The sequence below is a fragment of the Symsagittifera roscoffensis genome, chromosome 4 (assembly GCF_963678635.1).
Source record: "Symsagittifera roscoffensis chromosome 4, txSymRosc1.1, whole genome shotgun sequence".
Lineage (NCBI taxonomy): Eukaryota > Metazoa > Xenacoelomorpha > Acoela > Convolutidae > Symsagittifera > Symsagittifera roscoffensis.
The window spans coordinates 33,792,016-33,817,217 of record NC_087065.1 but is presented as its reverse complement, the minus strand read 5'-3'; the positions used below and the strand labels follow the sequence as shown (position 1 = coordinate 33,817,217).

Below are 25,202 nucleotides of genomic sequence, written 5' to 3'. Positions count from 1 at the left end.
AGTAATAAAAAAAGCTTCGAAAACACTCTGTAAAGGGTAGCTTTGCCTTTCAAGTTTTTTTTTCTTTGTATCGCAATCACTCGACTGTTATTTAGGTTCTTGTGTATTGCTACGAGGCATACGAAAAATCATAAATAACGCGGCATAGACCTTGAAGCAGACAATAATTTATGCAAATATCCGTCTATTATTAGCGGAAAAACAAGTACTGGTTACAATATGTGTTGCAAAAACATTGTTTTTTCAGTCTATAAAATAATTTAGTCAAAAGTCGGTCTTTGATCGTCGAATTAAACCGGCTCGGAAACCATTCGAAATTGCCATAAGAGTGCTTTTGTCAGAGCAAAGCTTTGAGTACTATCACTGGCTTTTGAGGTAACTGCAAAATTTTTCATTGATTGAGCTTTCATAATTGAAAGTTTCGAACTTTTTCAGTTTTGATAATTAATGTTCCTTTTCATCCAAAAAAAGCGCGCATTATTTATCCTATAATGACAGTTTTTAAAGCAATATTATTTCACAAAAACAATCAAAACCTTAATGACGTCAAAAATTAGAGCTCAAGGCACTGATTTCACATAATAAAAAAATCCATCAAAAATGTTTAATTAAATGATGAAATTGGTCTGAATAAAAAACATCAAGCTTAAAAGCTCCACTAATTTTTATGGAAGCTGGAATAATGAAGCAAAGATACAAGGGCACCAAAATTTTGTTTTATTCAAGCTTTTTATTCAAATATACCACTTTTTGTACGCTATAAAGCGTGTGGGGCAATTGAGAAATGTGGACTAATTTTTCAAGTTTTTCATTAGTGAGATAGTATAAATTTCTTTTCTTATTAGCTTGTGTTTCCAAGCACAACTTCGTCTCTGTGCAGTTTATGTTTTTTGTTGTTGTAAATTTTACGTTTCGGGAAAAGTTTTGCCAAAAATCACCAAATAAAACCCAATAACAAAATAACTATAAAAAGCACAATATCTCAGTCAAGAAAAAAATTTTCACAAAAAAATAATTCAGCCAACGCCGAAGACTCCTCTAAAGCATTTTTTAGCACTTCGAGTTTACACTTTCTGTAACAATTTCTCATCGCTATTCAACGAGTAATTTAATGCTGTAGCTAAACTAACCGAACAATTAAGAATGAGCGAATCCCGACTTGAAATAAATACTTTCTTACTGGATCTTAGTAATACTTTGATACTCTTGACCATAAATTACTTCTGATAAACTCGAAACTTTTGGTATCCCAGTTGATTAATCAAATTAATTTGAATCTTAATTAAATGGCCGAATTAAAGTTATTCAAAAACGACTTGCTATGTACTACAAGGTTTTATTTCAGGCCCTTTGCTTTTAATTGTTGAAGTAAATGACATTCCCTAAATATGTAAATCAGCTGAAGTCATTCTGTTTGCTGACGACGCTAAGTTAAAGGCCAGTGGTTACCAGATTACAAGCGTTAGATAAAAAAAAATTAATAACCTTGACAGCTGGCTTCACGCCAACAAATAAGTCATAATTATTAATAAAACCAATCAAATGAATATAAAATGAGCGTCCAATTGTCGGTTTAATCGTAATTTGTCTCAGATTTACATACAACCTAGGTTTTCATATTGGTTCTAAATCATCATTTCACTTTCAAATTGAGATGCGAACAAGACAGCTCGTACATCACGGCAAAGCCCTGAATGTTTCGACTGTCCCTTAATTCATATCGAACAAATTTTGGGGAAAAATATTGAAAACCTATAAATTTTGGACATCAATGTGTAAAATTTTGAAACGTACGAAATTAATACGACCAATTAGCTAGCCTCAATTCAATTTGGAATGATTTTGTTGAGCGGGATAATTCGCCACGCATAAATAATTTGCGTAACCCTCTGAGCGTTATGAAAAAACTCTTCAAAGCCCGCATACTTTAGCCCAGAACATAAAACTTAGCAATTTTCAAACCCCAATAATTTTGCAAAAAACAATCGAAGGTGAAATATCTTTTTGCATTTGAACTAGGGAAGTTGATATCTTTAATGAGGTATAAAAAATTTTGTTGAAAATCATTATTTCGATCGGTGAAAATTGACTGAATAAAAAAACCACACCGAGCATAAATATTCCATTTTCTTCGAAAGTCGGGACAAAAAGAGACGCAGTAAGCAGTGTGGAATTATATAAAAACTAAGTCACTACGTCCCAAGACCTCAGTGGATAAAATAATACAGAATTATTGTTCCAATAAATCAAAAGGGTAGTCTGATTTACGGTTGATGTAGCCAAATTTCAATCGAGTGTTCATTTTTTCTGCAAAAAAATTAAACGTATATTTTTTCGTGAGCGAAGTGAAAGCTGCAATGACATCTTTTTCAAATAAAATTTACTATCTGTTTACGAACTGCTTAAGTTTGCATAGCGATCATTTAGTGTTTGCATTCAGACGATTTCCTAAAAAAACTATTCTCTTTTGGGTCAAATAGAAAACGAACAGCAGTTTTCTATTGTGTCAAAAATTAAAATAAAAACAGCAAAAAATTCATTCAACTAGCCAGCCAATTTGTGTCCAATTAGCAGAGAACTCTTCGCAGAGCAGTTGGGTTAACGATACTTGAGGGGCAACATAACCATTGCATCATCTAGAGCATCTTAAGTGTTTCGTTTGTAAAAGAGTGAAAAATCGCTGGTCGTTTTCTCTTGCTATCTCGAAAAAATATGAACAAATACCAAAAAACTTATTTGGATACTTTTAACAACAATATATCCAATGAAATTTAAAATTTGACAACTTTAGTTGTGACTGGCTTGAGTTTGGTTATCTTTTCTTTCTCTAGTGTTGACTCGTAAATATCGACGGCGTCTGCAGACCTCAGAGTTTTATTCGATTTAGGATTTAAGAACAATTTCTCCTCGCCGTCCCATTCGACGTCAGTTGGTTCCTTTGCGAGTCCAGTGCAGTCATTGGCCTTGTGCATGTTGGAACCACACTTTCTGCAACCTCCCCCTCGAGGATAAATTCCGTTTTGGTTTTCATGACACGCTGAAGCTAAATGACCAGTCTCGTTACACACGAAACAAGTGGCATACGGAAGTAGTTTCCCGTCTCTGGGTTTTCTGCACCTTTTTAAGGTGTGCTCCAGACTTCCACAGTTGAAGCAGAGCATTGTCTCAACTCTGTCGGCTCCTTCTGGGCAACAGGACACTAAGTGACCGGGCTTTTTGCACTTCAAACAGTGTTTCTTGAGAGCAGTTTTACAAGGAAAGTTTTTGAATTGACCTTCTTTTGACTTCAATTTTGTGGCGTGATCTTTCGAGACGTCTCTCTGTATTTCATTCCAAGAAGAGCCCTCCTGCTTCTCGGGTTTCTTTCTGTTAAAATCCATACGACTCGTTCTCGTCATGATTACAAAATCTGAAAAATATTTTAAATAGAAACAAAAAATTAAACATTGAGCAAAAAAATTAAATCAGATGAGATTCAATTTTTTTCATGAGCTGGATATATCTGAACCTAATTCAAACAATGAATTTCCAATTTTGTACTTATTCGGAAAAACAACGTCACGATTTCAATCATAATTTATCAGTTCTCAGTTCTGTTCTGCCTTGATAGGTACACTTCTCAATAGATCATCTCTCGGTCTCAACGTTTGCATCATCTTCCGAAGGAGCAGTTACTGGACTCTTCATTTGCCTCCTCTTCGCCTGAATACAGAGGTCAAACAAGTTCACTTGGTTCTCACAATTCAAGGTCGCATTCTTGTTCTCAGTGTAACACTTGAGGATCTCGTTTTGTTCCTTCTCGCACACCAATTCTGTGTCGATAGAAGAGAACTTCTTGGAAGTTCTGTCCAAGTCGGCACTCAGGTCCTCCTTGTATTTGTCTATGAGTTCCTGCGACCACTTCTTCCGGTTGCTCTGGATGGTCTCCCACTGCTGACTGATCGAGTGCTTCTGGCTCCTAATGATACCCTCATTCTCCTACGACACAATGTTCAAAAAAATCTGTTCGCTCTAGTTCACATCTACAGGTAAAAAAAGTCAAGAATACCTTTTAACATGCGAGCCGAATTAGCATGTATTGCGCGAAAGCTTTTTCAGCGCCCGATAAAATGAATTATCATGATTGCTTTTCAAAAGTCATGATTATCGAAGTTTTCACTAGTATTTTTCTTATTTTCAAATAACGCATCCGAAAAAGAAGCTATTATTAATGAAGTGATGATTCAAAGAACGCAGACAAAAACACACAATGCAAAAAAAAAGAATTTGCCAGTTGAGAGTACGAACATTGAATTACTTGCTCATGCTTAACTTATTTGTCAAAATACTAGAGAAATCTAAAAAAAGACCGGTTTCAGCTTTAATTAAGATAATGACAAAGTAGCCAGAAAACAAAAAATAAACAACAAAATGAGAAATCAACAATGGCAATCGAAATATGCCGACATGCAGCTGTACTTCAATAAAGAAGCTTTTGACCGGGTTCTCTATTATGTCCAAAAGATCTTACATAACAAAATTTTTGATTTTCGCAACTCATTGAAAAAGGATTGCGCATCAAATGACAGGAGGTTGAAACAGTAATAGATCTTCAGGAACTCTTTTCAGGCGGCGACAGCGAAGCAACACCAGATAAAAGGTCGTCTGCCGCTCTCAGCCTGTTTATGGCATCAAACATAATCAAGAGCTGAATTTATTTGGAATTTATCACCAATAAAGGCTGAATTACGCTGATTTACCTAGTAGCTCTCTTTCAAACCAAAACTGGATTGGGATATTACCAGTTACAATCTGCGAACAAACGTCCTTTGAGGTCAAAGAGAAATCAAACGAAAAAGAACAAAACAGTAAAATTTCAAACATTTAAGCATTAGTTCGCAACCCATGCCAAAATATTGCTGAGCATTTTTACCAGACCAAAAGTGAATAAAAAAGCTTTAATCATTAGCCGCTTTACTTTAACAAAGCTAAGGAAAAGTACATCCTAAGCAGGCTTGAACCCCAGGAAAAGACCGTACAATGAAATCAGTATTGAAGAAACCTGATGTTTTAGAAATTTTGGCCCAACATGTTTTTGAGTTCCGTAAATTGGACTTATTGACGCTCACTGAACGTGTCATGTTCGTTACTTAAGTCCAGAAAAAAATCTATACTTAGTCTTACAAACAGCTACGAAAAAATCCAACAATCAAAGAGTCTTGCAGTACAATAACATGATATAAAATATTAAATTATGATGAGCTGATCGCCAATTAAATATTGACTAAGCCATGCAACAAAAATTTACAAAAAAAATGTTTAGAAGAAAATAGATTTTTAACTGAAATCTTGAGTAAGAGGTCACAAGCTATGCGATCCAACCCACCGCATAATGGCCATTGTCCGCATGCTTCATTTGTGCAAACACATTTCGTAATACTCACTTTCGCCATTTTATATCATAATTTGTTATATCAGCAGATCTTGCCCACTTTTTAAATCAACTCCTGTCTTATTTTCATAGATTTATTCTGAAGGTTTGATGTATACAGTCGGGCTGATTTTGTTCCGAGCTTGCCAGTCTCGCAATTTCCACTTCTATTTTTATTGCATCATGCGGTTACATCATCACATGAGTAACGGTTACATCATCGAAATGGCCGCTGAAAAACGAACTCATCTATCATAGAGACACAAACATAACTTACTGAACAAAAAAAAACTGGATTAAAAATAATCGTTATTCTGAAAATTGTGTTATTATCTTTCAAGAATACCCTTTGCCAATAGATAGAAAAGTCGATGTAGAAACAAGAATTGTGGGCTTTTCAGTATTTAACCAGTAACCAAAAACCTTCGTACGAAATTCGAACGCTTCAACGTTGGAGCCAGTTCAGGTTACGTCAACTGACGAATTGCTTCCAGTTGCACCATCTCCATAAACAAAACAATACTATACTAACAAGCAAAGTGATTTTTTTAAACTAAGCGATGAAGGAAACCCTTGTTTTACCAATAGTTCTATCTAAAAACGGAAATTTAAGAGGCCAGCAGCAGTTCAGGCAAAAATAAGTTTTATCTACAATGGCAGAATAACGGCAAAATTAAAGAAAAGAGACATTTTGCGACAGCTTGTTCTACCAATAGTCAATCGAACTCAACCAGCCATGAAAATGACTCTCGAAAACACAGGCAACAACATAAACTTCCTTTGTCACTTGAATCAGGAGCCGACTCAGTACAAAAAAAAACACTTATTTCCATGCTGCTTTCAGAGCAAAGTAAAAAAGCATGCCGGAGACTTGAACGCAGTTACAAACTATCTTGAATCTCCACCGAATTTAGTATCTACTACTGAACCCTGACTATACGCCTAAGTGCAAAAGGCGGAGGGTATTGGGTGGAGCTATAACTGGAAGCAAAATCATTGAAGAGCTACTTCAATTCATGAAAAAGCTATAACAGTCAAAATCTCATCATAAGTTTTCAATACTTATGTATAATTCATCCAACATCAACAAATAAGAGTTCATTGATTGTTTAGATTATTCACTACTCGAATCTCTAATCATGAAAACATGTTAGTGTTTGCGGAGATTTAAATATCGACGCACCAAAGACTAAACTGGTCAGCTAAAGCTATAGAAAAAATATTGATAAGATGTTTTGTCACGTATTGCCAATGACTCGAAAACATGTATGGATCAGTTTGCAGCTAGAGACATTGACAGCATATTAGTAAAAGTTTTATAGAACAAAAAATTGCCTGATAATCTCCAATTGAAATGATTTTTTCCTCGAAGGTACTCCCAAATGATATCAAATAGACTCAAATATAGACCTGATCGATCACAGCAAGTAACGCCGAGGGGAGCTCTAACGAAGTCCAAGCCGTATATTTGGAACAATTCATCAAGTTTTCACATAAATGGAAAATAGCAGTGATAAAAGTACGCTTCCCCATCGTTCCGAAACATCAAAAATACTAATAACAAAAACAAACCAGTTAGATTAAATTTGGATAAGACAGCAAATTAAATATTTTAAATAGGTTCGAATCAGCTCGAAAAACTAATAAGCAAACCTTCAAACTTCTTTAACAAATACGTGGGAGGATATCAAAAGAAATGTTTGTTTCTATGCTTGATTCTTCTACCACTGATAACCACTTACCTCTGCAAAAAGTGTTCTTGAATATTTCAGTAATTTCAGTAATATAGGCCAAGTACATATACAGGAAAACCAAAAATATAAGAACCAATAACTCTAAAAAGGAAAACAAATGTTCTTTTTTTAAGGAGCAGACCAACAAACGATATTCATTAATAAGGACTCATTTGGATAAACAGAATATCTGCTGGTGATGAAAATGGGAACAATCTACTGCTAATGATTGCTCTCAAATTAACGGACATGATTAACTTCAAGAAGGCGTTTTCCTCATTCAACTTTCAAATGCAACAACTTTTTTTCCTTTCCATAAAAATGGTACAAAAAATGATCAAAAACAACTATGGCCCCATTTTTACACAGAGGCGAAGCTGCGCTTCGCAAACACTTGCGAAAATATGACCATAAAACCACTAGCAGCTCTATCAAGTGAAATAAGAAAAAGTAATAATAAGCCTCGAATTAGCAAAAACTCGGCTACGTGTAGGATTCCAGTCTGCGACATACTGCAATCAAGAAAATTTGACTCTCACGCACTATCCACTCAGCCACGCAAGCTTAACAACAAAAAAACACTAGTCATGAATAAAGCAGCTACATATGCTAATAAATTGTCAAATCTATTCAGCAAAAGTGGCACCAAGTACAAATAGACTCAACTTTGCAAGTAATAAATTGGAATAAAACAAACTGAAGGCATCCACACTAACTTTGCATGTAACAATTCGCAAAACATAAAGCCACATTATGTATAAATTATGCATTTCAAAAAATTGCGAGATAGAAAATTTCTGAAATCGAGTTTTCATTATTGTTATGTTGTTTGAAACAAATCACTTTTTTCGGTTCATTTGATGAATTAAAAAAGCATCAACTGTAATAAATTTTTACTATTCGAAAGTCAAAGCCCATGCTATCAAAAAGCTGTAAAGGTGCTCAAAAATTAGCACCAATATTTGCGACTTAGGTTGAAAAAAAGGTTCGTACTAATACACTCGCTTCGCAAGTGTGAAAAATGCATTCCGTAAAACTATGAAAGACCTATGCATACGAGAATATAACGATGCCTTTAATTCGAAGTAACCAATTTTTGCCATAAACAGAAGATTTTTCTCATTGCTGACGCAACCAAAAACAGTCATCCTAGAATGCACTTCATCTCAAACATGAGAGGTTAAGAAAATTTCTGTAAGTGGCATAACCCAAAAACACAAAATTGAAAAAAGTTAGGCATCAGATTAAGTATGCAAGTATTTGGGCATGAATAATTCTTTAGAAATAATGTAATTCATGTCGAATCGTGCCTCGAAACCAGCTTAATTGCAACCGTACGTAAAATAAAACGTCTTGTATTCAAAATTGTATGCTGACGTATGGATGCTACAGCTAATCCAAGGTCAACCCCATTCAATTCGCAGAAGAAAACCTTTAGCTTAATCTAAATTCGGCACCGTTAGGACGGCTCAAAAACCAACTACTTTCAGTGTACGAATGTGAATTTCTTAAGTGTGTGCTTACGTTGATAATCAACATTCAGGGTCCTACCTGATAATTTTCTATTTTGAAAATCAGACAGTGAAAACCCTAGATCTAACAAAGGCAACCTTTAGCAACAACTCAGTTTTAAACTAAGACTTTAGTTGTTGCTGAAGGTTGCCTTTGTTAGATCTAGGGGTTTTCACTGTCTGATTTTCAAAATAGAAAAATATCAGGTAGGACTCTGAATGTTGAGTATCAACTTAGGCACAAACTTAGTAAGCACAAACAATGCTGCTCAGTTTTAACGGGAATTATGAAAAAAAAACAAAATTGAGTTTGTTTTGAACATTATCCCCTACACGTTAATCAAGTTTGAAGTGATATAATTAACCTTTAGAAACCTATTATTGGGAATGATAGGCAAGCCTCAATTAAATTTGGAACGATTTCTCAGCTGGATTAAATCGCCGATTACCCGTTAATAGCATAAAATATATCTCGATTTGATTGTCCCAATTTGGCCAAATTAGCATCTTTAAACCCCCATACCTTTACGAAAAAAAATAACAAGTGAAATTTCTTTTTAAAGTTGCTCTCAAGACAATAATAACTTTCAGATGGTAAAAAAATCCGTCAAAAAGGCCTTGTTAATAAATGGAATTTGGTCTGGAGAAAAAACCCGAACACAAATATTCCATCACTTTCTTCGAAAGTAGTCGGAACAACATTAGCCCATAAAAAGTAAGCTTGTATCTTGTGTTTTTTCCTAAATGCTTACTGACAACCTATCTTGATTGGACTCTTTAATCCACACGGTAAGCAAAATACAGATCAGCTGGTCTCGTTGATTATTAAATCGAACTTCGATATGTGATGCAATTATATTTGAAAAAAACTTCGCTATGTATAGTGAACTTTGGTAAATTATTTCGTGCTCGTCTTAAAAAATGGGTTTCGTAAATAAATAACAAAACGCTCCACTTGAGTAAAATTGCAAAATGAAAAACTGAACTTTTTTCTGATAGCTAATTCAACGAATGAAATCAAAATTAGAAGTAAGAAAATTAGAAATAAGAATGGAGGATGTTTATCGGTCGTCTCTAAAGCATGAAGGCCACAAATAACTTCCGCTATAACTGATAGAAACAGACAAAAAATATTTAATTTTTCGTTAGTCAGACTAGCCTACCTTGTTTGCGTCATTCTTGCCCCTCTGGTATGCTATGGCTGTTATTCTGTCAAACATAGACTGGTCTATGTTGCTCTGACTCTGCCTTGTGTCTGGCGGAGTATTGTTGGTGAGTAAATTGATAGCACTGTCTGTGAAGTAGACAGACACTGGACCGTCATGGGAACTGAAGTCGTTCTCGAGTGAAATGCGACTACTGTTAGAAGAATTCATGCCATTCCGGCTGTTCACCCCACCCATTTCAAAACTAATTTCAACAACCTGAAATTAATAACTCTTTTCATTCACTAAATTTATCCAGTAGTCATCACTGTCGTACTTCCTGATAAAAATACTCATTTAGAGTAAACCATTGCTAGCATTACACAAATTTGACTTCCTCGCAGCATCGGAAGACTTCCCACAAACGGAATTTTGTGAAAAAACCTGTAGATAAAATATATTCGAGTCTAATTACAAAAAATAGTGGTCAACTCAAATTAGGTAGTTATTTCTCTCATTAATAATTACGGAATTTACAAATTAACGATTCAAATTTACATATTGCAGAGTCACATTACGCTTCGAATTCGTTCTCTTTAAAACACAAGAAAGCATCGGTCTAAGTGAAAGCACTAAGAGCAACCAGAAAAAAATTAGATTAGATCTAGATGGATCAAACATACGACAAACTACTCTGATAATCATGATCATCATCGCCGTAACTCAGACGCTGTGATTTGCATTATTTAATTTATAAACGAGCTTTTTAAATTATTGAATCAGAAAAATTCAAGCAAGTATCTGCAATATACAACTGGAAAGGACTAATTTACAAACTGAAGTAAATAAACAAAAAAAATCGAGAGAAATTGGTTCAAAAATAAAATATTATGGTAAACAATGTCTATGTCATCTAATACATGAGTCCTGTAAAAACGAGATTAAGTAGTGTTCTGTTGTTCACTCTTTCGTCTTCTAGATGTTGTTCGTGTATGACTTCGGGTTTGTTCAGTCTTGGAGGGGTTGCATAAGAATGACGTCATTGCCGTTCCTGTGAAGAGGAACTGCTGCAATATGGAGTGTGTGAGTATGAGGATTAATGATAACTTGATTAGAGGGTGGTACTGTGAGTTCGTTAGGCGGGAGTGGGGGGCCGAGTTACAGAAGGGGGTGCTGCAACACTGGATGCGGCATACCTCCCCGTCCAGGTAGTTATTTCTACAGGGAACTCGCTTGTCATTCCCATTGCAGATCTCGTCCAGGGTTAGCTTCGACAAGTCTTTGATCTTATCTTTGATAGACCTGGGAAAATTCAAAACAAAAGACGATGAAACCGGTATTCAAATGGCATTGAAAGACATTGCAAACCCTGCTACCAGGGACAAGTTAATACGCGATAGGACGCTAAAAAGAGTTTGAGTTTAAAACTAAAAATGCAAAAAAATAATGATCAATATCCACCCAAAAACGGAATTAATTCATTGCTTTAGTATTTTGATTCAGCTGGTCTAAATGATTTTTATTTGTTTGTATGCTTTTGTAAAATCAAGGGCTAAGTAACACCCTTAAGTACTACAGAAACTTACGTTGAATCATCGCGAGTGGAATGCCTGTCTGGCTCGTCACTTGCGATGTTGGGATCACTAGAACTGTATCGACTGTTGTAACCACTGCTGGAAGAATAGGAGGATGAGGAGGAGCCATAGTGTCCACCACTGTTCGTGAGGTGTGTGGCCGACGCCGATGAGGAGCTCATCTGACTGGACATCACTATGGCCTCAGTCAGTGCCCTGGAGGATGTGGAGTTGGGGGCGACGAACATGACGTACGAGGTAAGGAACTTCTCCAGACACGCCCTCTTCACGCCCACTTGGCCGCCACGCTTGTCCAGAATTGTCATTTGCTGAAATGAAAAAGAAGGATGAAACAAATTCAAAAGCAGATGAAAAAGATACTGAAAACTGGACATGTCGAGAACCGGTCGACCGAGCTTCTAGTTATTAAACGAGAAGAAACCACCCCAATCTCATTTTTAATCTGAACACATTGCTACGCTGAGACGTTTTGTAGCTTTAAACGCATTAATGAATTCTTCATTGAGAAGAAAGGAGAACATGAATGAAGTGTTTGGCAGTCGAAACACAACTAACTCTCAACTTTTTAAACAAAAATCTAACCACTGCTTCTGATCGTTAACAACAGCACGCTATAATCGAAAATAATAAAGGTAAATTCAGTTTCTTATTTCCGGTCAAAAACATTGATGCCAACATCAAAAATTAATCATTTTATTCTTGTATTCTATTAATACAAAAAAAATCACAGCATATTTGAAAGAAAATTAAGGATATTCAGTACCTTTCGAAATCAGAAATACGTGTAAGATATTTTGTCTCATTTGGGATTTCATTGATAAATCGATATTACAATTTCTAAAGCCTCGAGGTCTAGTTAATAATTGGATGTTTGTTTATTAGATATGATCCTTGAAGAGAAGTCATCCGCGAAAATGCCAAAGTCCACTCTTATTTGGTATTACAAAATATAATAAAAGAGTAATGCTACATCCTACTCCTGGCGCAGAGAACACCTACAAGCAGTGAAGTCAGTGACAAAATTATTACATCAGAGCAGAATACAAAAAAATGACAGTTGGACAAACGCGTTACTGAATACAATTGGGTTACAGAAAAAAAACAAAATCTAATTAAGTTGTCTAAATTAAATGACGCAAAATCAGAATGACAAATAATTTAACGCAACGCGGTAGATATAATTTATGCTTTTCAAAATTAAATGACGCCAAATTAGAACAAGACTGCTCGCATCAAGGCGAAGCATTGAAAGTTCCGACTGTCTCTTAAGGTCTATAGAGCTGTAATAACATTCCATATAAAGTTCAAAGTGATAGATTTCTTTCCTGTTAACATATCAATTATGGCAAATAACATTCCTTCAACCAATTAGGAGCGATTTCTAAGAAAGATTAAATCTCCACTTACGCGTTAATAGCATGAAATGTATCGCGCGTTAACTGTCCCAAATTGGCCAAAATGGCAATCTTTAAACCCCCGTAACTTTACGAAAAATGATTACAGGTGAAATATCTTTTCAAATTTAAGCTTTTTCCAACAATACCTTTTCAATGATGGCTAATTAAAAAGTCGAAGAAAACAAAACCACCCCGAGCACAAATATTTTGTTACTTTCGATACGAAAAACGGAACAACGGTAAACGTTTTAAGGCGAGGCATTATGGGGCCGTGTAAATTAACTAAAATTAGAAGAAAACTATCAGTAAATTTAAACTATAAAAAATGGGCCCGCAAAATTTTTCTGTTACAGAAATACTGTTACTTTCTGTTACAAAAAATTTTTCTGTTACAGAATACAAATATTCTGTTACTTTCGTAACGAAAGACGGAACAACAGTAAACGTTTTAAGGCGAGGCGTTATGGGGCCGTGTAAATTAACTGAAATTAGAAGCAAACTATCAGGAAATTCAGACTATATAAACCGGGCCCGCAGAATTTTTTTGCTGAGAATGAAGTTACACAAAAACAAAAAGAGTATTTATCCGATCACTGATCAAACCTGTTATTGAAGATCTTCTTATATATTAAACAAATTACATCATTTTAGCATAAGCCCTATTCTTTAAGGGCTATCGAGCACTACGTCTTTATAAGCTGAGATCAGAACGGCTTAGATTCAGAGCGACCATCGAATATTTTACAGTCTGGATTATTCTAGAATTCATACTGAAAAATCCCGAAAATCTTCAAGCAAAATGTACTCGAACGTCAAGCTTAGACTGTATACCTGCCCACTTTTTGTCAAAAGTTTTGCGTTTAGAGATTCAGTTCAGTCTAAAACGAATCAACTACAAAAACCAATCTCCCTGTTTAGAAAAAGTGACATTTCTTGAAGTAATTCACTCTATGAAATCAATTTTAAAATTTCAAATTTTCATCGCTCGAATAGCTTGTTTAGAAACTCTCATACTTTTCGCGAAGCGATTCGGTCTACGAAACAACTCGAAACATTTCAAAGTTTCATAGCTTTAATAACTTGCTCAGAAAAACCTAAATTTTTGCAAAGTGATGCTCGCTATAAATTAACTTTAAATATTTCAACCTTTCATCGCTTGAATATCTGGTTTTGAAGAGCTTTAATTTTTCGCGAACTCAATTAAACTTTTCAAACTTAAATGACGCAAAATCAGAATGGCACCCAATTTAACGCGACGCGCTAGATATAGGTTATGCTTTTCAAAATTAAATGACGCAAAATCAGAATGTCAACGAATTTAACGCGACGCGCTTGAGTGTAAGTTATGTTTTTTTAAATTAAATGACGCCAAATTAGAACGATAAACAATTAAGGCGAAACGCTATAGGACTTAGAAAATTAGACGACAAGCAAATTAGACGACCGTAAAACAACTGAAATTAGAAAACAACTATTTGTAAATTTAGACAACATGAACTGAGCCAGCAATTTTTTTTGTTAAATATGAAGTTCCACAAAAACAAAAAGAGTAAATTATCACAGAACTGATAAAAATTTTGATTGTAAACCTTGTTTTATATTAAATAAATGACATAAATTTATCGTAAGGCCTAATTTTTAGGGGCTATCGAGAGCCACGCTTTGAAAGACTTAGATCAGAACGTCTAATAATCAAATGTTCTAGTGAGCTAATTTCATAATTAGTGAAGCTCAACCCCAATCTAAGCGTCTTTTTACGTCTGTCAATCAATCATGCATCAGTAGTTTTAAGTTTTTCTGCTATGGTTTTTAAATTTTATGCTACAAAATTGCTCAGCTAAAAGATCGGTCCCATGCTAGGAGTTCTGAAAATATGAATCAATTTTTGAAACACAAAGTCTTTCGCTTTTGTTCGCGGCCTTTACAACTTCTTAATGGGAGAGTTTCATATGCTTCTGTAACTTGCATTGAACTTAAGCAATTAAACCGCGGAAAATTAATCATAAGCGTGGAAAAATTTCAGACTTTCTCCTGAAAAACAAACAAAAGAACACAGTCGAGAGATCTAAGTTAAAATTGGCCTAGCAATAAAAATGAAGAAAAAGGTCGAAATAAGATGAAATGAACCCGAGACTGTCGAGACATATTTCATAACATTTCTGAGTTTTTCAGAGTGGATAAACTTTAATCTCGAATCTTATTAGGAGTAGAGAACGAATGATAATTTAGCATTCCAAAAACTTGATTTAATTTGAAACAAAAATAAACAAAGCAAATGATCTTATCGCCGATTCAGTTTTTATGTATCAAACGCCATATCACTCATAACTCGCAGACAAAAACTGAAATTACAGATTAGTATATTGATAACCAATTATCCAACTAGTGGCGCCGTTTTGGGACTGAGGGCGCTATCTATCTTTAAGTTTGATGGACAGGAGATTTCTTTAAAAAAGGACTGTACATGGAGGGGGAGGGAGAGAATATGAGATACAACATAGTTGTTGCAGTTGAAACATTAGCCGTTGTGGTAGTAGTTGTACGGTGGCACCCGGGGTTCTGCTAGTCACAGTTGGATGATCTGTTATTATTGGCACAATTCATCTGTCAAATTATCTTAGGACATCTGCACGACACTTATGCAATCATAACGATCATCCTGTTCGCACGAATTATTTCTTATTCACTCAATAGATTAAATAAAAAGACAAAACAATGGGCCCAAAAATTATTATTTCCACCAATTGTAAAAACGAGGTTTGATCAAAAACAAAACTAGGTCACTTTTAAAAAAATCATCAAACTGATTGTTAATTCTGGAGAAAACTCGAGTTTGACAGATTGAATGTGTCAAGGGTAAACTTGAGACATGAACCTTTTTCTGAAGTGAAAACCACCTAGCTCTAATTGGTACACTTTATACAAAGCAGAGAAGCTCCTTGAACTTCAAGTGATTAGTCATTGACAGCAGATTTTCAATAAATTACTTTACAGGCCCCTTATGCATTTATAGCTAACATGCACCGAATAATGATGCAAAATTATTTTGCAGAGATTCTAGCACATCCTTCTTCAGAAGTACTGAACAACAAAAATTTCACTTTAAAGATGGTTTGGAAACGCATGATTTCTCTTAGAAGTTCAATGCCGCATTTATGTTTGAAATAGATAAAAAAGAGCTCAGATTCAAAAAAGGCTTATGTGTTCCTGAGAGTTCCAATATTCCGTTGCAGAAGAAGTTAACTTTGAAACAAACAAGAGTGGTTGCTGTTCTAAGACTTTTTCGGATTTCTTCAAAATGCATTTTTTGTTATTTGAAAGGTGGTTTTATGGCTAGGAGAAATATGTACGTATTGCTATCTCAAATAATGCAAAATGATTAAATTTCAGTCATTTTCATTAAAAATAGGAAACTGATCGATTGCTTACTTCGCGATAAACTAGACTTCAAACCGATTTATTTTATGCAGCTCGAACAACAACAACAACCATTAGGAGACCAAATTGTGCATTTTGTGAATTTTAAGCGGATTCCGCAACAGGACAAAAACAGGTTGTAAGCGGAATCCGCATAAATTGCGGAATCCACTCACTTTTGCGGAATCAGCTTACATTGCGGAATCCGGAACAAAACCAATGTGCCGACAAAATTTACATTACAAATTTTTGTACGTAGAATCCACGGAAATTTTGTAAATGGAATCCACTAGCCTTTTGAAACATGTTTAAAGACTTGTCTCTGGAATCCAGGAACATACAGATACAAAATTGTGCGCATATCCAGTGCACAGTTTGGTCTAGTAATGACATAAAAAGCCCTAAGCAAGTTCTTTTAGCAACAATAGCAATCAGATAAAAACACATGATTTCAAACTATTTGTATGTGTGAAAATTTGAAACAAAGCCCCTTTCATTGTTTTCTTCTGACTGAGACAGAATGAAATGAGGGAGCAAAAATCATCGTATATCACCAAAAAAACTCAGAAAAAAGTTATTTTTACTCAATTATGTACACAATTACAAGAATTTAATAAAAAGATTTTGAAATAAACTGAAAATTGCCTAAAGAACAGAGCCAACAAACAATAAGAAAACAAACGATAGGCCGACTATTGGTTTTTTGAGCCAAAAACTTTCAGCTTAAACAAAACAGGTCCCAGTCAGATTCAAACCCAAGCACTTTCTATTGCCATGCATGGATATAACTTCCAGGCAAAACGAGCAAAATAAGCCAGTAAAAACTAATTTAATTTTAAATCAAGCCATCAAATGATTCACTGATTCCTTTAAACAATCTGTGTTCAAGGAAAAAAGCCTGCGTTCCGATTTGATAATGCTTCCTATTCGCAAGCATAAACACTTTTCATAAACGCAAGAAAGCATTTTTTTTCAGCATTCCACATGTCTGTCTACTTTATTCTGTCATTCAGACCGGTGTACCATCTCACGCCTCAGTGAGCAATTCAATTAAAATTGGGGATTTCTCTAACAGTATGGGCCCAGTCAGCTAGAGGCAGGAGAGAGAGAGAGAGAGAGAGAATACGAGTAAAGATGAGGGGGACGGGGAGGAGAAGTGAGGCGAGAGGGGAGGGGAGGGAAGAGGAGGGGTCGGCTGGAGTGAAATGAAGTGGAGCTAGCTGCACTCAATAATGCCGAAAGGGGGAACAATGGATGAGTGAGTTTGAGTGACAGCAGGAATGTGCTAGAGGCGATCAGAGAATATTATATCACAAGAAACAGTACAGATCATTTTATGAGGAATAGGACGGTCTTCGTCTGTTCTGGATTGCATTCACACTGGGACGGCTACGCTATATGAACTGAATTAGCCAAAAAAAGCCAGTGTCAATTCTCCTTCTGTCTATTGATCGATAAATTAATCTCTAAATACTAATTAGTCCAAGTATATTGACCTGAAAATTCTAGCAGTGAATGAAGACATTGTCACATTGATCAATTGAGAAACTGACGAAAGATGCTTCACAGTTAACAGAAATCACGATACTATATGACATTACGCTCAGAAACGTACTAAGTTTCCACTTCTGTTTTTCTGTATTACACGGCTTGTTTTAGCCGAAATATTGAATAAAATGAGTTGCAAGTGACATAGATTTTTTAGAGACTAAGATATAATTGGAACTGAATACAACTAAGGTTCCCTCCTCGCTCCAAAAATAACAGCAGACAGGGCGACGTCAAAGTGCGATTAAGGAGTCGTGTTCAGATCTAAATATGGAAATGCAGCCCTAATTGGCGAAGTAGGCGCAGGTGACTGCTCACTTTGGGGTGGGCCCAACTGGATGATATGATTAATGCGGCTGGTTGAATTGGCTCGAAAAATGACAATAGTAGACACTTAATCGGATGCTTTACACATTCACTCATAACAAACATGTTCAACTTGGCAGCCACAAATTTCCCTTAAATGAACCAATTTTAAGCACCCGTGAAAAAGCCCCGCTATTTGTTAGTAGCAATTGAAAAACTATTTTAAATTCGATGCGTTAAATTCGATGAGCTGAAGGAGGCCGAAAAAATCACTGATTTCTTTTCTCATTCTAGCTTCATAGATAATGAATCATTTTTCACACTGAGGGGAAGCGGAGCTTCGCACCACTTAAAAAGATGTCAAAAAAATTAATGTTGAAAAAAACTATGTGATCCGAAATTTTCGTATAATACGATAAATATACAAGGATAGCCGGTTATTGTGCAAGTCGCACACAATGTTCAGACCAAAGTCTTTGAAAACTACAAGAAAAGGCGTTCTTTCAAATTAGTGAAGTTTTTTCTGCGAGGGGTGATAAAAAATATGATCTAAAAACTATATCTGACATTCATAGCAATATAGGCAAAATAGATACAAATCTTTTTTTAAAAAATTGAATAAAAAAACAAAATGAAGCTAAGAACTCTAAAACCTAATTTTACTAGCTTAAAATTAAGTTAATAGGCCTTAAATTTTGCATAACTAAGCTGTTGTATGCCTGATCGCTCGCTCTATTCGCTCGAAATTAGACGAAAATAACAAATTTCAAACCGGTTTTTCTCGACACTTGAGAATTTTTTTAATGAGGTCCGAATCACGACTGAAAGGGCTTTTATATGATATATCACTCCACCAGCCCGATGATTATTCGTGGTACCTGATTGTGCATGGAAAAAAATAAAACACACTCCAATACAGCGTTCCTCCCCGTTTTCAATGGTCGGAACAACAACTAGAGGCCCAGCTAAAGCTGGAGGTACGTAGTTAATATTGAATCAATTTGCTATACTGATGCGCACGAAAAGTGTGATTTCAAAAAATTGACTTTGCACAAAACCTTAGTTGTTTCTTTTTTAAAAAAAGTGAGAAGATGAAAAATCATTGAGAAGAGCTAATGCAGGCGAGCTTCCCACTAACTTTTGAAAATCAGATTTGATAGGTTAACTTTCGATAAAAGTCAAAAAGATTCAAAAAACGTTCAAAATTGAAAATATGATTATTCCTAGGTTTACAATATATGTGTAAAAGTAGAAAAAAACTTGGGTTTAGCCCCTTATACAGGTGAACTTTTCCAACCCTTTTTTAATTGAAACAAAAAAAATCAGATTTGAGAGGGGTAAATTTTGAGAAAACGAAAAAATCAAAAATATGGATCAAACATCCCCCTCAGACTTTTTCGAAAGCTGTAGACAGAAAGTTTAAGTAATAGAGACAGTATCGGAGCATGCAAGCACACAGGGGTTTAGGTGGTCTTTCAATTGACATCCCTTTTGGAAGTTTCTGAAAAAAAAAAACCTAATACTTTTTGCAAAAAGTCAAAAAAAAGTTCAAAACGAAACAAAAAAGAAACTTGAGTGGTTACCATATCACCAACTTGGAAAGTACGTAATGTAGTGTTAAAACTGTGTTTCCCTTGAAAAGACCCAAAATTAGGTCACTAAGCCAATAAAAAATAGAGCGAAATAATTTAGGGAAAGTTTTTCAGAGATACAAAAAAAAACAGAAAGAAATACGAAGTCAAGGTTGAAAACATTACAAACTGTACGAGTAAATCAAACACTAAAAGCTGCATTAAAGAAAAACGCGCGCAGCAAAAAAAACTATTCCAATATGAGACAACTAAGCCGACAACACAGCTAATCAGACAAATAATTGGCCGACAATTTTGTTTAAACAGAATATTTCCCGTTTGAGGAAAACAGGTCCTGATCAGATTTGAACCCAAGACTTTCGCCGTTCCAGGCGTTATCGTTACATCCAGGACAATTTGACCGGGAACGCTATAAAATTCGAATACATTATGAAACAAGGTACCACTAAGTCCAGATGAGTCCTGGAAGCAAAGTTATTTACGAAAAAAATCTAGTAGCCGATTGTAACACCCCTGATTATCGCGAGAGTAATGATAATACTTATTACTTGAAAGAATAATAAAGACACAGCTGAAGTTATATTTTGCATACTCAATCCGACAAGGAATAAAAAAAACTAAAAAAGCAATTTAGCTTGAGCCAAACTTAAAATAAAGAGGCGAAGCAGATTTTCGCACCACTTGTGATACAACACAAACAATCTAAATCAACCAAAACTTTTTGAAATTTATCTCAAATTTTCTTGAATAAAAAAAATTGATAGTTAAAGTTGCATCGCAACAAAACTTACCACGGGTTAACTAAGCCGACCAATTTTGAGCAAACACCCATTGAGCCAAAAAAAACTTTCCATACAAAAAACTAAAATTAAAAAAAGACATTAATTACACCCTCAGAAGGCATAATGAAAAATTATTAAGCCCAGTAAACAAAAAAAAAACAAAGAAAGCGAAAAAAATCAAATTTGATAAAAATAAAATCACCAAAAAAAGAATGGGTATCTGATATGCGAACATGATCAAATCATGTCTGTCGTTTGACAAAAGTGCAGCATTCAGGAAATGATTCAGTGAATCTGTTTCACAAGTTGTTTTCAAAACATATGTTCCGAAATGATAACGTTTGCTAAGAGGTAGCACAAAGATCGCATGCGTAAAAGTACAAATTTTGATAGTCAGAGTTTTGAAAAAATTATGAAAAAAAAAATTACACAAAAACAGTAAAAATCAAAAAAAAAATTGAGTAGCCTCCAACAATGAGTATTTAGGAATGGAATTCAGAAAATCAGAAGAAAGCTGAACATTCAAAAAGAGTCGTTATACGGGAACTAGTCGATAAAAATAAACAGAGAGCCGATAGTGTGAAAAAATCAGGTCCCGATCGGATTCAAACCGCAAGCCTTCGTCATCTTAGTCAGGCCTGTTACCGCTACACCAGATGCGCTGGCTGGTTGATTAAACTTTAATTTATTATAAAGCGAGTTAAAAAACGTAACATTTTGTCGCGTGAAATCTTGTGAGCAAAGTGTTTACGCAAAAAAGTCAAGGAACCGCTAACAACACCGTTGCTTATCGCATAATCTAACCGCATAATCTAATATGACATAATCTTAAAAAATGACTCAGTTATTTAACTATTTGAAATAAATTTTTTATAGTTACAGTTTCCTAAGCACAGCGGCGAAGCTAAGCTTCGCACCACTTGCGATACGAAAACAGAAAGCCTTTAAGTCGGAGAAATGATCAGAAAATTCTGCACGAAAACTCTCGCCACCTGTTTCTACGACTGAACAGTCCTAAAAATAAACAAACTTGAATTTTCCTAAAGCTATAGCTGTTTTCTACATGCAAAAGGGCGTATCAGTTTATTCAGCAAAGAACTCTAAAATCTTTTATTCAAATTGGGCCATTATTGTTGAAATTAGAAAGAAAATTTTTTGAGAAGTCGAAAATTTCCGAAAAGCTCAATTTTCCGAAAAGTTCAAATTTCCGAAAAATTGAACTCTTCCCTAGGCTATTAGTTTTTTTCCTAAAAAAATAAGACAAAATCGCGGCAGAGGGAGGATTCTCATAACACTTTACTTCGATCAAACTTTTGATATCAGATTTGGCAGGGTACTTTTCGATAAAAATAACAAAGTTTCCAAAAAACGAAGAAAAACTCAAATAAATTCAAATGTTCCGAGAAATAAACCAAAGTTTTTACAGAAAAAATGGAGCATAGCCGCTGACACCGGAAAAATTTCAACAACCTGCTTTTCCGATTGAACCGTTAAATTAAGATATGGGAGGGTAATTTTTGAAAAAAAAATGAGAAAAATTCAAAAAAAAATTACCAAACTTTACAAAAATGGCCGTTTTAGAGGCCATGTGTTTTCTATTAAAATCAGGACGTAGGGGGTATAGAAAAGAGATCCTCACTACATGTGCTTGCCATTGAATTCTTAATCTCACATTTGGCACGGTACTCCCTGAAAAAAAATTGAAGAACATGAGTCAAACATTCCCCACGTTTAAAGTCCGTTGAAGGTGGAGTAAGTTAAAAGAGACGAGACTATGTGAATACACAAAAATTTTCGGGTCTTTCATTTGTGCCAAATTTTAGAAAATAAGTGAAGAACTTGTCGAAAAAAATTAGGACATCATTGAAAAAAGAAATTTGACAAAGCATCTCAAAAAAAGATAATAAAAATATAAAATACAATTTCATAATACCTGATTTTGTCAAATAGGAATTTTCTGCCCTTGAAACTACGCAATAGAAAATGTATAAGCCATAAATTCCATGGTTCATAAAATAACCCGATAAGAAACAGTACCAGATATTATAAATTCAATGAAAAAATAAACGGAAATTGAACCGACAGAACCTAGGCCGAAAAAAAATTCAACATTTTTTGGAGAAACATATTTGAAATAAAAAACAACCCCGGAACTGATTACACCTATTTACTACCTAAAAAAAGGTAGTTTTTGAATTTTCAAGAAATCGAGCTTGTCTTAAATTTTACCATTCCTTCAAAAATGACCAGTCTGTGAACAAAATTATTTACGGGGAAAAAAGTCTAGTACCCGATTGCAACACCCTTGCTTATCGCAAGGGTAAATATTATCCTCCGAAGATCATTCGCATTTGCGCTTCGAGAAGAGAATGAAAATGATGATTCGTGGTTCAAAACGCGACGTCAAAAATTGCCTATTGCTGTGCAAGTAGAAGAGAAAGTTCTGACTAGTGAACCAGAGTTTTTAAGTTTTTTTTCCAATTCAAGTTTCGCAGTTTTCCAAATGGCAATTTTCTAGAGTGTATCGTGTGGAGAGGAACCAAAATTTTCTAAAAACAATGCGCGGAGCGGAACACTATTTGATAAACATTGCAAAGATAGCATAGAAAGCTAGTTGCCAAAAATGACGAGAGCCAAGAAGTTGAAAAAATGAAAAAAACCATTCTGACCATTCTGTGCTACTTGCACAGCAACCGGCTATCCTTGTTGTTCCGACTTTCGATACGAAAGTAACGGAATATTTGTGCTCGGGGTGGGTTTTTTTTCTTCAGACAAATTTTGACTTTTTAACTAGCCATTTTTAAGAAATTTTGTTTATTATTCGAAAAGTATTGTTGTACTGAGCTTAAATATGAAAAGATATTTCCCCTGTGATCATTTTTCGTAAAGTTATGAGGGTTTAAAGATTACCACTTTGGCCATTTTGAACAATTTGGGACAATTAACGCGCGATATAATTCGCGCTATTAACGCGTAAGCGGAGATTTAATCCGTTTTAGAAATCGTTCCAAATTGATTGAAAGAAGCTTATTTGCCATAATTGATTTGTTACAAGGAGCGAAATCTATTGTTTTGTACTTTATATGGCGTGTGGGGGGATGATTTTCTTTTTAAAGAATTCAAATTTTAGAAAAAATAATTTTTCATTTTGTTTTATTAAATTTTTTTAATGTTTCTTATGTTATTACTGCTCTAAACGTTAAAAGGCAGTCGGAACTTTCAAGGCTTCGCCCTGATACGGGCAGTCTTGTTTCTATTAATTTTGCTTATTTTTCAGCAGTTCAATTTTGTTCTTTCTGTTGCTGAATGATCCTAAATCTCAAAATCTAAATCAGGTCAAATTCAAGGTTACCCTCATTAATAGTTTTTTTTTACTACGAGAATTGAGTTTCTCGTACCCAACCTGAAATGAATTCAGAAATTTATCATAAAATTAAGAATAAATTTGATTCAGAGCTACAATCGAATTACAATGTGGGTTTTTTGACGCATGAAAAATAAACGCCACTGGATGAAAAAGTCCCATGCCACTCAGAATTTGAATGCTGTGAAGACGAACGTGAGATGATAACTTCACTTACCACACATCTGTTGGCTGCGCACAGGCTGGACGGATACATGGGTGGACCCCCTGGACTACTGTCCCCGCTGGACTGAATAGGACACTGGTTCTCCCCGTCGACTACAAACTGGGTCCTTGAAGTGGTGCTGGGGGAACTTCTCCACTGTTGTGTAGAGTGGAGGCTGGTGGGGTCTGTGGCTAGTTTGAACTGTTTGGCAATGTAGGGGTCCACTTTGACAGTTCCCTGTACACACTCATAACACTCCATCTGTTGCGCCAATCCATCCCCACTACCACCACCACTACTGCTGCTACTACTCGGAAGCGCATCGCTCACAAACACACCTGAAAAACAGCAACATAGACAGACTTACAAACAGCATCACTGAGACAATCTTCATGGAAACATCTGCACGGCGACCATTGGTAACAGGCCACAATTCGTTACAATTGACAATTAGTAACAGTAGATTTAATGGGGAACACTGATTCACGCGCAGTATTCCTCTCGTGCCGGGTGTAAGCGCAGTAGAGCAAGCGTATTCTACTTGCCAATGCCCTGTTGAGAATTGTCGCTTGTCACGAATAGTCGAGTCGCTTGTTACGAACTGTCCGCCCTATTGGAAACACCATGATGAGTTATGACCGAAGTGTATAACTCATAGAGTAATTTCGGATAGGGTACACCGTCTGCTCGTCACGCTATCTTATTTTCGGCCGGATAGATTCGTGCAACTTCTTAGTCTAATACCGATCCTAATCTTACTCTTATACTATCTAGTCTCAGGTTGTTTAACTAGTCTCTGCTAGGCTCAATAGATCTAGGGTATACTGGTTTATTGCGGCTGCTGAAGTACTCGGGAGAGTTCAACTAATTTCTAAGTTAAATTCAAATCTCTCTGGTGCTGAAATTACAAGTAATTTCAGCACTTACAAATAAGTGGATTGTTAGTTAGATGGATCATGATTGGTTAATATTAAATACTTTACATTGGTAAAATATCTAATTTATCCAATCATAAAATGTAGTTTAGATCAGGTTCCACCCATCCGGGTTTTACAGAGTTTTTTAGAATAGTTTTTCTGCAATTCGAAAGATGGATGATGGACGTTGGTATTTGGCGAACATCTTATTTCTTCTGGGTTTTCTTATTAGAGAAGTCCCAGATTCAATCATTGTGTCTTCTCAAGACAACGACTGGGT

At 35.3% G+C, this 25,202-nt stretch overlaps 4 protein-coding genes across 5 annotated transcripts in view; all 4 read right to left on the bottom strand.

Annotated features, from left to right (window-relative positions):
- The window catches only part of LOC134845257 (eukaryotic peptide chain release factor subunit 1-like), a 574,579-nt gene that overhangs the window by 357,987 nt on the left and 191,390 nt on the right, over nt 1–25,202 (bottom strand). The window lies entirely within an intron of this gene.
- Nucleotides 2,772–3,398, bottom strand: LOC134844848 (uncharacterized). The gene has a single exon (XM_063861665.1). It carries the CDS (start codon nt 3,396–3,398, stop codon nt 2,772–2,774), a length of 627 nt encoding a protein of 208 aa, XP_063717735.1.
- LOC134845262 (uncharacterized) overlaps nt 3,526–25,202 on the bottom strand; it is a 216,052-nt gene continuing 194,375 nt past the window's right edge. Inside the window, exons 2-3 of the mRNA XM_063862208.1 lie at nt 9,818–10,080; nt 3,526–3,978 (exon numbers count right to left, since the gene is read on the bottom strand). Coding sequence (XP_063718278.1) covers nt 3,628–3,978; nt 9,818–10,057 — 591 coding nt within the window. The 5' untranslated portion in view covers nt 10,058–10,080 and the 3' untranslated portion in view covers nt 3,526–3,627. The remainder of the gene's footprint in view (nt 3,979–9,817; nt 10,081–25,202) is intronic.
- Nucleotides 10,258–25,202, bottom strand: part of LOC134845260 (uncharacterized) — a 77,014-nt gene continuing 62,069 nt past the window's right edge. For both annotated transcript variants that reach the window (XM_063862204.1, XM_063862205.1), the window contains exons 2-4: nt 24,018–24,343; nt 11,386–11,702; nt 10,258–11,101 (exon numbers count right to left, since the gene is read on the bottom strand). In XM_063862204.1, coding sequence (XP_063718274.1) covers nt 10,741–11,101; nt 11,386–11,702; nt 24,018–24,343 — 1,004 coding nt within the window. In that variant the 3' untranslated portion in view covers nt 10,258–10,740. The remainder of the gene's footprint in view (nt 11,102–11,385; nt 11,703–24,017; nt 24,344–25,202) is intronic.